Consider the following 18,415-nt stretch of genomic DNA (forward strand, 5'->3'; position numbering starts at 1 on the left):
CCTTTCTGATCACTCACTCTGACTGGGAGCATTTGGAAAGGCTGTGGCTTTTCCCCCTTCATGGCCCAACAATGTGGTACATTATAGATTGGATGAAAGGAAAAATGGCACGCCACCAAGGAAAAAGCTGGAGCACAGAGAAAGACAGATGATAGCTCTTCTTACACTCTCTGCTTACTGCTGCCTCCTAGTAAAAGGAAAAAAAAAGTGTTGCAGCTGAGCTTTTTTAATGGCGTGGGACCATCCATCTTCCAGCCAAGTAAGAATTTTTTTCCACATGGATTAATACTCGGAACCCAATTGGTCACGGCTGAGCCTTTATCTAGCCATTTATCCACATCTTGACTGTTTCAGTTTGTCCATCTTAAAAAAAAACAGATTGGTGGTTTCTTATGCATCTGAATCTGTCCCTTTGCAACAGTTTGAGCTTTTATGCAGACTCTTGTGTGATTTATTTCTTTTCCCACTGCACATTAGAACTTTGGTGTCCTTAAACCATCTGAACCTTGGAAGGCCATACGCGGCCCTTAACATTAGTCAACGCTGTACCTATCAAATCATTTGTCTTTCACAAACAATACTCTACCCTGTTTTAAACTTTTGTATGGCTACTAAAGTGTGTAAAAAACTCTCTATTCCATTTCATCAGTAATGACCATTGACTGTATAAGAGAGTGTGACATCACCCATAGAAAAAGCCTTACGGCTCCAGCGAAATGAAGCCAATTCAGTCACCATTTGGAACCACTGACTGTATAAGAGAACTGGACTGAGCGATCCCTCCCCCCTCGCAATCCAAACAGGAAGTACCCACTAGCTCTAAGAAGCCAAAATCCTATAGACTACTCAGTCATTATATTAGTCAGAATAATCATTCATGCATTCGGGCAGGAGCTCATAAAGAAATTTTATGGAGGGAGTGTTGGCACGGAAGTAACCCTGTCTTTATTTACCAGCATTCCTTTGATTACACTCTCTTCCACTAGCTTACAGACCTTCACAACCCCAAGCTAACATTTGAGGTGCAAGAAAAAGAAAAAAAGACACAGCAAGCACGTTTTGAGCCAGATGGCAGCTCAGACGAGGAAAATGAAGACGTTACTGGATCTGTTTGTCATCAAAAGGAGGATTAAGAATTTGAGTGGACAAGGGAGACTTTGGCCTGCACATGGCAATTGCTGCGTCACAAACCTGAGCTTTTTCAAAGCGCAGGTTTTTGTCTGCTTCTGCGTCAATCCATTTCTAAAAGTTTAGTCTTAAATTCCTTTAAATATCATGAGAAAAAAATGCTACAAAAACATCTTGATAACACCAAAAACAGAATTTTCATTGGAGTGGTTCTTTAAATCTAAAACCCCCAAACATTTTAAAAATGTACCCGCCTGAGCTCTGAACCTAAGTCTTTGAGATGGGTTTGAGTCAATATCCTAGTCCACCTTTAGGCTTCATTTTTGAGATGGGTAGAAAAGGGGTGATGTCAGAAATTTTTCTGAAAAATTGCTGTTTTGTTCAAAAGTGAAAAATTTGGACTCATAGGAGAATATGAAAAAACACTCGCGATCCTTTGCAGATTTTCGCTTAGCCTCTCTCAACCCTTTATAGTCTGCTGTCTTCAACCCAGCTGCCATTTACTAAAGTTTCTAAAGGTTCTTTAACATAGTAAATGACATTTTAAAAAAAGCGGAGGATTGTCTTCTGACCTGTTTTCAGTCTTTCTTATTATTTGCAATAATCTCTAATCTGGAAAAAGAAGCAGATGTACAAATGACCAGCCAGTGCCAGTGTTTTTTATCATAACAGTCTAGTCCTTGAGACCCGGTGCTGCATGTAATAAGAGCTGACACAACCACCACTTGGAGGTAAAATATTAGGTCTGCTTGTCCCAAAGCCATCGTTTTAGGACGCAGTCATCCTACTCCCCTGTGCAATTACAGGCAGCAGATAAGTCAAGCCGGTTATCTGTACATGTGAGGGTTAGAGTTGTACATTTGCACAGCAATATATTGAATGTATCTAAAACATCTAAAAACATTGAAAAGATATTAGGTTTTAGTACTTTGTCTGGGTTATTTTAGGTTTCGTAAGCATTTTCAGATGTTTTGCAGACCAGCCTTTACTATGAAAATCACTAAGTAAAAGGCACCTAATGTAGATTTGTCCAGACCATTCGAACAGAAAAACAAACAAACAAACAAACATTGATCTATTTTAAACATTTAGAATCAGTTCTAAATAATAACTTATGCTCACACTGCTCCTCACACAAATTGTTGTTCTCATTACAGGAAGTGTTTTGACAAAATGTGTTGTGCATAATCTACAAGTGCAACAATTTAGCAACATCAAACTGCATCAAGTGTTGACAACAAGTTTAAATGAGCACCACCAACAATCCATTCATTTGATCACAAATATTAAATCAGACTCAAATTGCATCAACTTTTGCATTCCTCAGTATAGACTAGCCTGTTTGATTTGATGTGTTCTGCAGCCAGATTCCTGTATACCACACATTAAAGATTAAAATAGTATTAATTCCACTTGAGAATCTTTGAATGTCCTCTTCTCATCAGTTAGTAAGAAAAGGTTAAATATAAATGAGTCTGGTTTAAGTTCTTAGTTAAGGTCTAAGTTAGTCACCGATATTTCTATGAAGAGACTGTCCTCTCCTAAAGCTTTCTACGAAGATAAAAAAATATTTTTCTTTTTTCTTTTCACTTGTCTTTTATTTCACTTTCCTTGCAACACTCAGCAGATGATTCACACCTTTTTTGCATGGGTTTCATAAAGATGATGATGATGATGGTTTCACAGATCTGGAAGCTGCATCACCACAGTAGTTGCTTCAGGCAGTGAACGTGGATGGACACCCCAACCTTCTGCTCTCGAGGAGAGAACAGTGCAGACGAATGGGGCTTTTTTGGGTTTGTATTATTACTGTTACTGTCTCCTCTTCTTACTCATGATGTAGCATCTGTTTGAAAGCAAAAACACAAGTGAAATATATATTTTCTTTCCATATCTGGAAATAAATGTAGGCATCAAAGGGTTAAAGGCATAAATATGAATCAGGGTTGATTTTAAGGATCTAAACCAATCAGATGCAAAGAAAAAAAACAATGAGCAGAGAAAATAGTAAATAAAACTCAAAGGAAAGTTAAACTGTGTTTATTCTTGATAAAATAATGAGCAACAATGTGAAAGACAACAATATTGTTCTTCACTTATAATTAAGGAACATAGTCACCAACTTCTTCTAATAAGGCTTGAACTGCTTCTGCTTAGACTGACATGCTCCAAAAATGAAGATCACTGCACGGCAGGAAATTCCACCTAAAGTCAGTTGTGACTTTGATCACATCAACTCTGGAGCACTGGCAGATTCATTTTCATTTGGCGAGACTGACTGAGCTTGCATTTAAAGAGGAAGGAAGCAGCCGTGTGAGTCACAAGGTCCTGAATGAGTTGAAGTGAGACAGAAAAAGGATAGACACAAAGCAGACCAATGTGGATGTGGACGAGCAAAAACACAAGAGGAAGATAAGCAAATCCTAAAACAAAACACATTTCTCACACACTAGATGTAAAAATGAATAGATATTGGTGCGTCGCTTTAAAACACTAGTATATTTTCATCTATCAAAACCTCTGTTTAACCCAGACTATGAAAAAGAAGAAGTTCAACAATAACAGTTGAGGAAGTGCATCATTAAACTTAAACATTTATGAAAATTTACTGGAAAAGGGAAAGAACATTGTTCGGCCTGCAGTTTGAGAAGCAAAATAAAGAAATGGTTGTTTAGAATATCCGTTTTCATGTTAACCCTTGTGCTATATTAGATGACCCCACCTTTACATTACATGTTCTCCCTACCATGACAAAGGTGGATAAAGGTGGAAAGATTTCATGTAATCCATGGACACCAGTGAGGTTCACAAATCATTGAAGAAAAAAGGTTCAGCGCACTGTCTAGTGGGTCTAGATGACCCAACTCCCAATGTTAAAGTGCCTGGGATAGCACAAGGGTTACAGTTCAATCCCAGCTGGGACCTTTCTATCTGTGGCAGAGATTGCATTTGATATAAGGGGGTAGTACGGTGACGCAGTCGTTAGCGGTCTTGCCTCACAGCAAGAAGGCGGTTCAAGTCCTGGCTTGGGGACCTGAAACAGAACATCAATGGGGGACCTTTCTGTGTGGAGTTTGCATGTTCTCCCCATGCATGCGTGGGTTCTCTCTGGGGTCTCCTCCTTCCTCCCACCGTCCAAAAGTATGCTTCATAGGTCATTTGGCAACTCTAAATTGTCCATAGGTGTGAGTGTGAGAATGAATGGGTGTGTGTTATGTGGCCTTGCAACAGACTGGCGACCTGTCCAGGATAATCCCTCCCTTCGACTAGTAAGTAGGCTCCGGCAGCCCTGTGACCCCGTAAGGAACAAAACGGAAGACGAAAAAACTCTGAACTGTTCAGCCCCAAAAAATTAAATTAACTGTTAATAATTAGGACTCATGCCATTAAGTAAGATCTGTTAAGACTATTTTCTCAAAACACAAGTTTTATACAATTAAGAAACTCCTCTTGCCATAGCATGGAAAACATAATGGAAACTGCATGGATTTTCACCAAGGGCATGTTTTTGACGGCATAGATCTGCCGGCATACACAATACAGGGACGGAGTAAATAACTTGAGGGGCTATAGATTTTGTTATTTTTCTCATGCTTTAAGGAGCTTGTATTGATGATATCTTAATTTTTGTCAATAATAATACTAATATTGACTCAAAAATTGTGTGGCTGGGGTTAAGCTTTTTGCTTAGGGGCCAGGCGCCCTCCTTGCACTCTTGTAGGTCTGTCCCTGGTTTCTGTGTAGCTTGCATGTTCTCCTCATACATATGTGGGTTTTCTTCAGGCATTCGGGCTTCCTACCACAGTCCAAAGACATGTTCCTTAGGTTAATTGGTATCTCTAAATTGCCTCTAGGTGTGCAATGGAGTGGCAACTTTTTCAGGGTGTACCCTGCCTTCTTCCAACAGTAGCTGGGATAGGCTCCAGCAACCCAGTGACCAGAAAGGGATGCAGCGAGTTCTGAAGATGAATGGTTGTTAAAGTTCTCTAGTACTTTTCCAAATAAAATCATAGTTTCTTTTAGCGATTATATTTTTATCACATAAATTGCAATCTAAATACATACCAGAATATTTATATTGGCTTCACTTCCATCTGTTTCTTTAGTTTTTCATATAAAAAAACGCAAGATTTCCGTAAAGATGGGGAGCTGCAACCAGTTAGAAAGGGCATGAGGCTTACTGTGAGCACATAAAACCCAGATTTAGCCAAGCAACAACTCAGTAGTCTGTCATTATAGTCTTTGAGGGCGTGACACAGCAATTCAAAACAATATTTAAAGCCAGTCACTGCTCACAGCAGAGCACCTGTCTCTGATGTACTAACCTTCTTAAGACAGACTTGTTGCTAGACATGAATGAAAACTTTGTTTTAGTCCTGTGTCCGAATCTAAGTGGGGATTAAAGGAAAATAAAGTAAACCAACTGTAATTAAATCAGAGGGGAGATGCGGTCACTAATCTTAAGGAAATAAACATATACAAACTGTGAAGGATAGTTAGAAACTGCCTTTAACTTTTATTATACTAATGGTTTAAACTTAATTCACTAAGCATGTATTGTCATCTCAAAATTATATTACATTTGAAGACAGCACAGCCAAGCTGTTTTTCTAACAGTTTATTCTCATACTTCCTTTTTTCTGTGCATGTGTGATCTGCTGAGCAGGCCTCAGAGTTATCTCCATTTTAACCTTGGAGCTTCTCTCCAGCAGCAACCTTTTCCTAACCAGTTATTGAATGTATTACACGACTGACCATCCAAGTAAACATTAGTTATTGTAAAAATAAAAAATCTAGCATTTGTAAAAGTAAAATGTATGAAAAGAAATGGAAGAAAAGACCTGTTTCTTTGAAAAGTAACTTAAACCATTTGGACATCACACAAATGTAGCACATTACGCTGAGTGGTTAATCAAAAAATGGGGTCCTGAAATGTAGATGTTGCGCCCAACTGGGGAAAACTCTGAATTCTTTAAAAATGGAGACGCAGTAGGCAGACTGTTCCATAGATTTCCTCTACCAGATGAGCAGAAAAACCTGTAGTTACTGTATCAAAGCAGCCGGAGTTTCATGAAAATAACAAGACAATTTTGCTAATTCACCCATCAATGTCTACCTGTTTTTCTTGCATGTTTATGATGTTTACCACTAAAGTTTCATTTAGCACAAAATTTCATTCGCACAAAATCTTGTGTACAGTTATATGTTCAACATGCATCTGCCTTAGCAACCTGTTCTTGACCTGACCCATGTGCTCCATCTATCGCTGTGATGTCTAAACGCTGTTTTTTGGGGGGGGCGGAGCAATGCAATTTCATTTGGTGCTGCATCTCCAGTGTGGTGCATGAATAATGAATAAAGAAAAAGCTAAATCTAAACAGCTAAAATTTGACAATACTTGTTGAAGAAAGGCACCAAAAAAGAAAAATATCTCAAAGAAAACAAACTTGCATTAGAACATAACAATATCAACATGTTTGAACTACTTCACAGCTTAAAATCTAAATAGAGTCCAATTTGATTTCTTCTAATGATTCAGTTTAACTTCATTTTAATGAGTATTTCACTAAAGAACTGGTTAGTTGTATGTAGGTAATTCTTTTTAGCATTAAACATTACGTTTTGTTAATTTCACTATGTAATATTGCATTCAGTTTACTATATATGTAGTTGAACATTATCATATTATATTATTATATAAATTACTTAGATTTCTGATCTGTTCTGTATTACAAGAATACATGTTTTGTGTAATGCATCACATTTTTAGCTAAGTTTTGTGTTAGTATGGAAAATAAAAGGCATGTACTTTTACAATTATATTAATAAACTGCTAAAATGTGCAATTAATCAACAATTAATAACATAATTGAATCACTTGAAAAAATATTCATTTTATAACTCAAAGAATGTAATTAAGAATTTTACTTCTTCTTACAAATATAACAGTGCACAGCTTACAAATCTAAGATGTTTTTTTTTTTTTTAGTAAACCAATAGAAGATTGGAAACATTCCTGCTATAAAGCCACTGCACACTTTTTTTTGCTTTAGATGATCTTTTGAACCAGTTTTTTTCTGTATCTTTAAAAAGGTGGCTTGTTGTTGCTTAAAAAATAAAAAACAAAATTTTTCATGTCTTGTCTTTTTTTCTATGTTGTAAAGACACATTTTTTCATGTTTTTGGTAATCTGAGATACACCAAAGAACTGAACTATTGTTCCTACAAAAACCACATTTAAGTATCCCCACTGCTCTGATTGTTCCACCTTTACATTAACCTGCACATTCATTTGCAAAAAGGTTCTGAGAGGGCTGAGGGGGTGGAAAGTAGAGAGACATTAATAGTCCATCCCTTTCCACATCAATTGTTGGCACTTCTCTGACAATCATGGATGGTATATTCCTGTGAACAGCAAGCATTTTCAGTTTTAACAGATAAAAAATGACATCCATTAACAGGTAAACTTCACTTTTTAGTTTTATCCATGAGAAATCCAACATTTTTGAAGCTACACTTGAGGATTTCTGAAACTGAAGTGAAATCTGCAGCTCTTAATTCTTTCCAGCTTTGCTTGTCCTTGAATAGATCAAATATGTGACAAAAAAATGATGTCTACATTATTAGCAATGAAAGTTTTTTTTAAACAAACTCAAACAGGATGCAATAAGAGGCTGCAGTATCCTCCTTGTTCTGTATTCTTCTGGTAACAGGAATTTAATCCTACTTTAAATAAGAATGTGTTGGAGTGTTTTTGTGTAATGCTAAATTACAAAAAAAGAATAGAAAAAGTCAGAAAAGGACACATATGTTTTTCTTTTTACAGTTTTGTAATATTCTGAGGATCATACATGACAACCAAAACATGACCTGTTAGTGCTGGACAAGGTGTGCAACAAAATAAAACACACAAACAAAACTGACAAAATCATTTTGAAACAAACTTTTCCTGGCCTGTTTGGGAAGTTGTTGCCTTAAAAGCGTTGACATGTTAACACTAAAAGGCAGAGAACGTCATTTGGATGTATTTCAAAGTTGAAATACATACATTTATTCCTCTAATTCTATTGATTTTTTTTAAGTAACCACAACGTTTTCTTAACAACTGCCATCAGGCAATACAAAGGAAATGCTTTTTATTGATTATGATGAACTGTATATTTAAGTGAAAATTAAGTATGTAATATCTATAATATCTATTAATTTCCTCATACTAAAGTCAGACCAAAATTCTAAATAGTGCTATTTTTGGTCAAAATATTTGTACTAAGAGTAAGTTGTACAAATGTAGTAAATAAAACCACAAGCAAATTAACACATTTTAAATATACTTAGTATGCATAAGTAAATACATGTATACCTTAAAGTTGCTACAATTTAGCCTATCAAAGTACATACTTAAAACTATGATTTACTACTATTGCTGAACTTAAATATTCATAGTACAAAATTTTGTTCCAGAATAGCACTCTAGGTACAAATAAACTAAGTCTAGGTGGAAATTCACTTTTCAAACACTTTTGAATGCAGTTTGGGGCAAGAGTCAAAGATAATTAAAACTGTATACCAAAAGCACACCCATATAAAAAACATCATGCTTGCCTAAACACAGTCTTAGCTGGGCCATTCACAAAACTGGGGGAGGGTAAAATATAAAAGGTGAAGAGTTGAAGAATCACAAATAGAATGTTAAAAGAAGAATAACAGAAAACTTAAAAAATAAGAGTTTGACAGATTAATGGCATCTCAGTCCTGCAGAGGCATGGGTGCATCGGGACAGATTTCGTTTCACTTCCCAGCTTGGTCCAACTTTGAACATTTCACATCAGCTTTACATGACAGGACATTAGAATGTAAGGAATTTATCATGGCAAACTAAGTCAAACACAGAAAAACAGACGTTGCACCTTTTGCCTCAATAAAAGGGTTTCTTTCCCACCAATGTTACCATAAAAGCATATCACAAATGTGGCAATTTTTACATTTGTTGCAGAGATTTTGTGCAACGAAAAGTAGCAGTAAAGAGCACGACAACATTGATCTTTGTGACTCCAGTGATTTTTTTGTTTTCCGGCTTTAAGGCTTTTTCTTTTTATGTCTAGGTCATCATGCTTGACATATAGTGGCAGCATAGCAACACTTATACATGAAAATAAACTAGAAATTAAAAAAAAAGAAAACAAATAGCTGTAGACATTAGGATGTGCATGCACACTTGACTTCAATAGACAAAAAAGAGGCAAATTTTTTTTTGTTCTCCTTCAATAAAGCAAATATGTTGTGGCAATTCGATGAAGCTAGTTCAGTTTCTTTAGTCTAGTTTAATGTTAACTGAAAGCTGGTTCACATTTTATCTTATCATCAAAACTATTCTGATTTTCTACAGTTTAGGTGGTACAGCTGATGGAAAACTGTCTCCAAAAAAGGACTTCCGAGACAAAGAGAACAGGAAATGGAAACATGCTGCAGTAAGCAGGAAATGATTTTTTTTTGTGTGTGCAGACCTGATCATACGTGACAGCAGCTACTTCTACTTTTAGAGAATCAACAACATGGATAAGCCTATTAGATAGTAAAATTTGGTTGGTACCGGATTTTTCAGAGTATAAGTCGCTGTTTTTTTTTTTTTTTTTTTTTGCATTGTGTGGTTGGGGTTGTCTTGTACTCAGGTGCAGCTTAAGAGTGATTTTTAAAAACGAATAACAACAAGCACTAAAGGGCGCTGTAGAAGTGTATATCCGTATTTGCAACTGACAGCAACACAGAAGAAGAAGCAATTACGCTGGGCTTGGTGGAATTGTTCCAAAATGGCCCAGATGATAAAGAATTCAACGAATTTACTGATTTAGAGTTATATAGAGTTTAGTTGACTTGTTAGCATGTTCCTTATGCTATGGTTATCACATTTATTGCTTATATTTTGCACTAATGAACTAGGCTCCTCCTGTGTTTCCTGACACTAAATATGGTTACAATAGTGAATATTCCGTTTTTATGATTTGCCTTTCAAGATAAAATGTCTGTTCTTGTTCCCGTATTTTGATAATCATACATTTCTCCCAAAACTGCGACTTATATATAATATTTTTCTTTTTAATTATGCTTTTTTCTTTTTTTTGACTTATACTCCAGAGTGATTTATAGTCTGACAAATCCGGTAGTTTGTTTTCCTAAACTTCCTTAAAGTATTGCCATGGATGGACTTCCCTATCAACATGTATGATGCTGCAAACTTGATGGCCTGACACAGGCACAGCTTGTCAGAACATGCAGAGAATCCAATAATAGCAATAGGCTCGAGGCAAAACTAGACAAATAAGTAACAACATGTTTGTTGGTTACTGTAGTTTGTCTTTACATATATCATTTTAGCTAATACCAATAGTTTCCTTGATATTTTAAATAAAAGATGGACATCTGAAGTGTCTAAAAAAGTTACAATAATTTCCAACAACTAAAGTGAGTCAGAAAAGGATATATTAAAAAAGAGGAAGAGCATTTTTGTGTCAAGCAGCTAAAATCTGATTTCATGAAAAACATTTTTAACCCTTGTGCTATCCTATGACCCCACCCTTACATTGACATGTTCTCCCTACCATGACACCGGTGGATAAAGGTGAAGAGGATTTCATGTAATCCATGGACACCAGTGAAGATCACAAATCATTGAAGAAAAAAGGTTCAGCGCACTGTCTTTTGGGTCTAGATGACCCAAATCCCAATGTTAAAGTGCCTAGGATAGCACAAGGGTTAAGAAGCTCATGGACATTGTCAACACATTTATCTTAATTTACCTTCAAAGTAGAACAGCTTCTTTAGCTACCAAAGCCACATTAATGGCATTAAACCATTGAAATGATCCAGAATTCTCATTTAATACATGAAGAAGGCACAGGACCTAGTTCACCTGAACAGAGAGGATAAAGACATAAATCACCAGCCTAAGAACACGTTGTAGCCATCGTCTGAACATTTCCCATGCAGAGTTGGCCTGGTATAAGCATTATGGCACAGCAACATTTTTTTCACTATCTAATAACACAGAACATGTTTCACAGTAATAAAAAAAGTCTATAAATAAGAAGCTGTAAGCAGGTACAGGTGATTTTTCAAATTATTTCCTCTTATGCAAACAATGGAGTCATAAAAAAGCAAAGAATAGAAGGCTGAGATTCATTGGAAAATAAATTCCAATTTACTCAAAAGAAACTCAGCATGTAATAAACAGTTAAAAACACAGACATCACTGATTGAAACTTCATTATACGACTTTGAATTCTGTCTGTCTGTCTCCATATATTGACACTGTTGAATGTGGAGATCCAGATGTGTAAGCTCAATGTCTCAGAGTCCACTGTTCCCTTGACTTGGCACTTACAAGTATAGTGCAATAACCATGTCTCCAGTAGGCTCTTTACAGAAGTGGTTCAGTTTTTGAACTGAAAAGCTCAAATGTCATTCATAGAGTGACGACGATGATGATGAGGTACCGTCTGGTATAATGTTTTCTTCTAAACATCAAATACTTTAAGATGTTTTAGAAGATGTTTGCAGTGCATTCTCTAGAGAGCAAGAGCAGAATTCACTTCAAATCCAGTAAACAAAAAAAATTGGCAAAAAACAAACAAACAGTATGCTCATTTTCCCTTTCCAGTAAAGGGCTAAAAGCAACTTGGCGAGACATTCTCAGCAATACACGTTTTAAGACTTTCTTTTTAATGGTCGCTGGCTTGTACCCCAACTTGTTTTTTGGCCAATCATTTCCTCACCTGAAATAAGCCTGAGAAGAATATGCTGTTTTTCCTATATCAGCCAGTTTTTCTCCATTTAATTCTATTCCCGAGGTACCAGAAAACTATTATTTTTTCCAGCGTTCTGTGATTTCCCCTCAGCCGCTGCCTAACTGCATCAAAAGTAAGGCTTTTGCTGTAGATAAGAGTGACATTGGGCAGTCACACAATCTGCTCTGTTTGTTATAAGCTCTACTGTTTTAGTTATTAAAGATCCAGCACAGAAACTTAACAGTTTTACAGGCTCTAATTGACTCAGTTGTACCCTCTTCAAAGGCATGGAAAGAACATTATGAACAAAGGTTTTTGTTTTTATACAGTTCAGTCTAAAAAAGAAGTGCATTTTTATTTTTAAGGAATGTCAAAATTGGAAGCAATAATTCCAGTGTATTGGTATGCTTCATAGATCTAATTCAGCACAAGAAAGTATGTACAAAATGATCTTTAAAGTGGACTTTGGTCTAATCTACATATTTTAATTTCATGATTTTCTCAATTCAAATGAACTCCCTTGCTAAAAATAATTAAAATGCACATTATCTTTTAATCTTTTCCCATTTTCTTATAGATTATTTGAATGATGATAGATTATGGCGAGTTTGGATTTATCTATAGATCTTATTGGCGTCTAAAATTACACATCAGTCACATTTCAGTGTTTAAAAAAAGCCACCCTTCACATCTTTTCACAGTTTTTCTGTTATAGCGTACAAACACGAGCACATTTCAAGTTTTGGGAATGTCTGAATACTTCTGGTAGTGTGTGTATGCTTGCACGTCTTGCTGTTAAGGGGCAATCTTTTTTACCTTTTAGTTTGAAAAGAAAGATGCAGATCAGAGAATCCTCAGAGGAAAAGTGTGCACTCCCTTGTTTCATACAGATAGCAGTTTCTCAATTCAGAAACCCTGATCTGCTTCAGCAGAACTGGAGCCACTTTGCTCCTCTAACTTGTTCAATTTTGAGGTGAACAATGTCCCACTTTCATACGTAGAATGCCACTTTTGTGCAGGTGCCAAAGCTGGACAAACTCCTCAGGCATGGCGTGGAACCATTTATAGGGAAGGATGTTGTCGTAGTAATGGTGGCTGATGGGCTGTTCATCCAGGTCGACTGAGAACGGCCAGAAGCCGTAGGTTGTCACTTCATCACAAAGGCCCATGGCTAAACTGACAAGGAAGAGCCCTGTGGAGAGGCGCCTGGCGTGGACACCATGGGCTTTCCAGAACTTGCTCACGGAGAGAAGGAAATCAGGGTTGGCAAAGAGCATGGTAAGGTTGGACGGCACATCTGTCAGTGCAAAATAGGCCCGCAGCGATGGGTCGGTGCCGGGTGCCATGGAGAAGGCTGGCATGTAGATGTAGCTGGAGCCATAGACCTTCATGCTGTCCACAAAGGTTTTTCTGGACCACACAAGGTTCTGAAATCTGGACAACAAAAAGTGGAAACAGCTCTAAACAATGTCATTTGCTGTGTATGTACTCTTGTTATGAACTGTTTTTCAGTCCCTCTTTCGGGGCCTCAAAGTAGCCAACAAAATCTGTGAGTGAAGAAGTCACCGGCTACTTTGTGATGAAAAGCAAAAGTTTCATTTAGTATGTTGCAGCAAATCATCTATATATGATGTAATAATAAATTCATGTTGACTTTGAGAAATATACCGTTCTTGTTTAATTCATGGGTGCAGCCATTTTGGTTTGGATGTACACCAAAATGTCTTCGGGAGCACATCTGTGAATGCTCGATACGAAAGCGAGGCTGCAAGCATTCTTGATATCAGCTGTCAGCCTCATGCTAGATACTCATTGGGGATGTGTTCTACGCTCAAGAACACACTTAACGGGCATTCTTGAACATGCTTTTAGCATACGGTGTTCACACTGGACTGTTGCTACCCGATACTAGCTAGTACATGTACTCTTTTGGAGAAGGTGTTGGTGCGAAATGTCAACGTGGTGCAAATCTCACAAATTTTGCTCCGGGCTTTTTGTTTCACAGCTCTATTTCAATATATGAAAGACTGTCATAGAATTACATCTGGGCAAAAACCAAAATTATTATGTTTTCCTCCATGATCACTTTTCAAACAGTTGGCTTTTCAGTGAATTGAAAAGAACGGCATCCATACATCACTACCAAATCCGTGTCCCTGATTGGTCAAAATTTATCTGTTTTAGCTCTCAATGCGGGTTCATTGGCCGCTTGTTTTTTACGTTGTGCGAGAAAACAGACTTAAGAACTTGCATAACAACGCATGAACGCAAGAGTTTTTAACACGGGAGACCTGTTTGCAGAGACTTTTCACTGGACGTGGGCACTTGAACACAGAGGCCAGTATGAACGTAGCATTATGTATAAAGGCTTCAACACATGAGGCAACATCATTACCTTTTTTCTATGATGCTGGGGTTGGCGGTGACCAGATGTGTCTTGGTTCCCACATCCTCCACATATTCCCTTGAGAGCGGGGGTAGGTTACACCTGACAAAAAATAAAAGAACATAACGCTAGTGATTGTGTTTTTTATTTGTTGATTACTTACTTGTCTGCAAGCTGGGATACATCAGGAAAATTGCTTCAATTTGTACCATGGCACCTAGTAAAAGTTTAAACTTGTTTAGTTCTGATTAAAAGTTCTACCAGATGCCTTCTGCAGAGCCCTGCTGAGTTTGCATACCCTGAGCAAGTCTGATAAAACAATGTAGGCAATGTGATAAACAATGTGATATATATAAAAGTTTATATTCTATAAACTTGTCATTCAGTGACAGAGATAAGAAATGTTGTATGCATGACAGCAGTATGAAATGTAAGTAAAATGCGTGATCACCGAGAAGCATGTTCACGTAAAAATAGTGTCCAAAGATCAAACATCGTCTGTCTCAGTGTTCTACGACAACCTATTGGCTTCAGATGAAACGAAAAAAAAAAAAACAACAACACAAAACGACAATACTTGCAAGTGAAGCATAATGCTCCTATTAATATTTAACAGAACGAAAATTCTCTTTGATCTGCCTTTGGCCAGCAAACAAAGAAGAAAACAGAATACAAAGCAACTTATCAATTACCCCAGAAATTTCCAGTTTTCCCCCAAATCCAGCTGAAAATGCCCCACAGTCAATCTTTTACAGTCCGCTTCTGAGCTGATGTAGACAAAATATTAGGATAATCCGTTCAAAAAACAAAAATCTTTAAAAAATAAATGAACTCCCAATCTTCACAAGGTACCATGACTTTAAAATATGTACACAAAAAACCCCCCAATAAGGGTCGGTCTCCCCGCTTTTAGGCGTCATACGACGATCGCGTCCTTGGGTGTGCTCCTCACGTCCAGAACATAACCTCCGGGAATCCAATCCCCCCAAAACTGTTCTGACAGGACGAAGAACAAAGCAAAGTATCTCCCACTGTCCTTCCAAATTAGGTCGGTGATGAAGAGAGATCAATATCTGATCCTGCAGCAGAACCCCTGTGACTGACACCACCGCGCCCTTCTTCATGTGCTCCTTTCGTCCAGATCCTTTCAAACTTTTTTGGTCCCCTCCCCATTGCCATGTCAACCAATCCAAAGTCCCCATGATACTGATATACATAATATTTACAGGCAGTGTGCCCACAGGATTTCAACTGACTTTTTTTCCCCCTCTTAATTGTACCTTTTATTCGTTTATTTCGATATGGCGGTGTCACAAGCGGACTATTTGTTAAGTGGTGCGGCACATTGTCACGGTAACATGATAACAGTAACATGTTCGCTGCCGCACCGATCTTAACTACAGCAAAGGAAAGCGATATTTCTGCTGATCATCACGACAGGTTAAATAGAGCATCAGTTCAGAGAGAAAGTTCACTTCTTATCGATTGCTTTTGTTCAGATGATGAAGCTAAAGTTTGTTTTAAAGAAGCCAGCGCAGTGATATAAAACATTTAAGCTATGTGGCCGGAACTTCTTTTTTAGGTGTGCATTATCACTGTGGATTATCACTTTTTATACCATGGTCTGGGTGAATACTCGATTCTGATTGGCTGCTGGGTGTGCGTTAAAAAGTGATAACCACACACCCCAAAAAGAAGTTCCGGTCACCTATCTTAAATCTTTTGTATCACTGCGCCGGCTTCTTTAAAACAACCTTTAGTTTCATCATCTGGACAAAAACAACCAAACTGCAGCCTTTAAGATAAGATCTGACCTTTATTCTCCCTGACAAGAAGAATTTATAGTCCATGGTATCAAATTTAGGAATTAGAGAAACCAACACCTAAGTTTATGGTTTTCCTATGTGGTTATCCTTACAAACCTTTTCAAGTGAAATCTTGGTGTTGTGGTGGTATCTGAAGTCTGACAAAAATATTTCCAAGAGGCTGTGTGCTAAAATACACATATATAAAAACTACACTCATTTTCTTTAATTACGCATTTTTTAGCTCCTGCGACTTATAGTCTGAAAAATACAGTAGTCAGAATCTCCAAGCTTGCAAATCATAAATAGGAATGATTTGCCATCGACAAATCTAAACGCGTTTCATTTATTTTTTAAAGTAACAAATGCACTTTATTGCTATGGACTATGGATGGTCATTATATGAAAAATGTGTATGAACAGAAACTGTCTCCTTTCACACTGAAAAAATAAAGCCTTCTCGCAATTTTAGATGGAGAAAAAGAGGCAAAAAGAAGAGGAGCAGGTTCTTTTGATCTGTTCTTAACCATGCAAACAAATGTTGAGCAGCAAAAGACATAAATACATATTAGAGAAACTGCATACATAAAGTCTTGATAAATGATGAGGATTTTAGTATTTAATTCAATATAACATTGGCGACACTTGTCTTGTCATAGTTGCTTTGGGCCATAAAGGAATTCTAAACTGCTGCGTGATCCACCTTCTGATGTTAATTATTGCATCTTATTCATCGGTAAATTTGCTTAAATCTGCATCCTGTAAGCAGTTTTTTTTACGACTGTTGAAATGCACAATGGCATTGTGTACAAATGTGTAAATCTAAAAAGATTAATTATTTACACGTGCAAGATGGCATTTTAAATGTTTTCATTTTCAGTACACAGCAGCTCCCCTCAACGTGTTCCACTTCCTTTTGCAAATAAGGCTGCTGAATGATGCAGAGTCAGCTCCCTTTAAAAAGGTTTTCATTGCTGTAGCGCTGAAGCTAAGGAGGGCAAAGTTCTGCAGAGGACAGTCAGCTCAACTTTTCTTACTGCCCTAAAAATGTAACAGTAGCCTAGTTTTTAGCCATAATTGACTGTCATAAATGTCATCCTTGTAAAATCCATCTAAAAATATGCACTGCAATTTTTCCCCCTCAATACTACGGGGTAAGATAACTATCAAAATGAAATGTTTCCGGAAGTCTAATAGGACCTTTGCTCTCTCATTCTCTACCACACACATATTCCGCACACATATTCCTGTATATTTCTCCAGCCACTTGATTGTGGCGCTCCATGTATGCCATCCCTGCCAGCATCTTACATCCTGCAGTTATGTGCTGGATTGTTTCAAGCGCCTCTTTGCACAGCCTACACCTTGGGTCTTGTCTGGTGTGGTAGATCTGAGCCTCTATGGCTCTGGTGCTCAAGGCTTGTTCCTGAGCTGCCACGATGAGCGCTTCGGTGCTGTCCTGTAAGCCAGCCCTTTCTAGCCATTGGTAGGACTTCTTGATATCAGCCATTTCGATTATGGTCCGGTGGTTCATCCCATGCAGAGGTTTGTTCTCCCATGAGGATCTGTCCTCCAGCTCTGCATCCTCTGCTCTCCATTGCCTGAGACATTACCTGAGCATACTGTCAGTTGGGGCCTGGAGCTTGATGTACTCATGCATCTTGGATGTTTCATCCTGGATAGTGGCTTTCACGCTCACTAGTCCTAAACCTCCTTCCTTGCAGCTGGCATACAGTCTCAGGGTGCTGGATTTGGGATGGAACCCTCCATGCATGGTGAGGAGCTTTCATGTCTTAACATCCGTGGTCTGTATCTCTTACTTTGGGCATTTTATTATTTCTGATATATCTGATAACTGGTAGTGGGTAACTGTTTATTGCCTTACTTATTGGAGGTATTTGGCTGTATATATGGCTATATATATATATATATATATATATATATATATATATATATATATATATATATAATATATATATATATATATATATATATATATATATATATATATATATATATATATATATATATATATATATATATATATATATATATATATATATATACACATACATATACATACATAAATAAATACATACATTCATATTTATAATCGTGGCATCTTACCTCATTATGAAGTCGGCTTGATCAATGTCCTTCCCGCACTTGCTATTCCTGAGGATGCCACCATTGCCCACCACTGCACACTTCTTTAGAGGTAGCGGCAGAGGGTTTTCCTGGGGAGAAAAATGGTTTAGCATAAAAACAAACTTAAGCTCTTTGGCATAAACCACTTTAGCCTGGTCACACAGATG

General features: G+C 37.3%; 1 protein-coding gene across 1 annotated transcript in view; it reads right to left on the bottom strand.

Moving 5' to 3' along the window:
- Positions 1-12,871: 12,871 nt before the first annotated feature.
- The window catches only part of st8sia1 (ST8 alpha-N-acetyl-neuraminide alpha-2,8-sialyltransferase 1), a gene marked incomplete in the record, with an annotated part of 12,497 nt that continues 6,953 nt past the window's right edge, over positions 12,872-18,415 (bottom strand). The window contains 2 exon segments of the mRNA NM_001104868.1: positions 12,872-13,343; positions 14,305-14,396. Of these exon segments, the coding sequence (NP_001098338.1) occupies positions 12,872-13,343; positions 14,305-14,396 (564 nt within the window).

This window comes from Oryzias latipes, chromosome 23 (assembly GCF_002234675.1).
Source record: "Oryzias latipes chromosome 23, ASM223467v1".
Classification (NCBI taxonomy): domain Eukaryota; kingdom Metazoa; phylum Chordata; class Actinopteri; order Beloniformes; family Adrianichthyidae; genus Oryzias; species Oryzias latipes.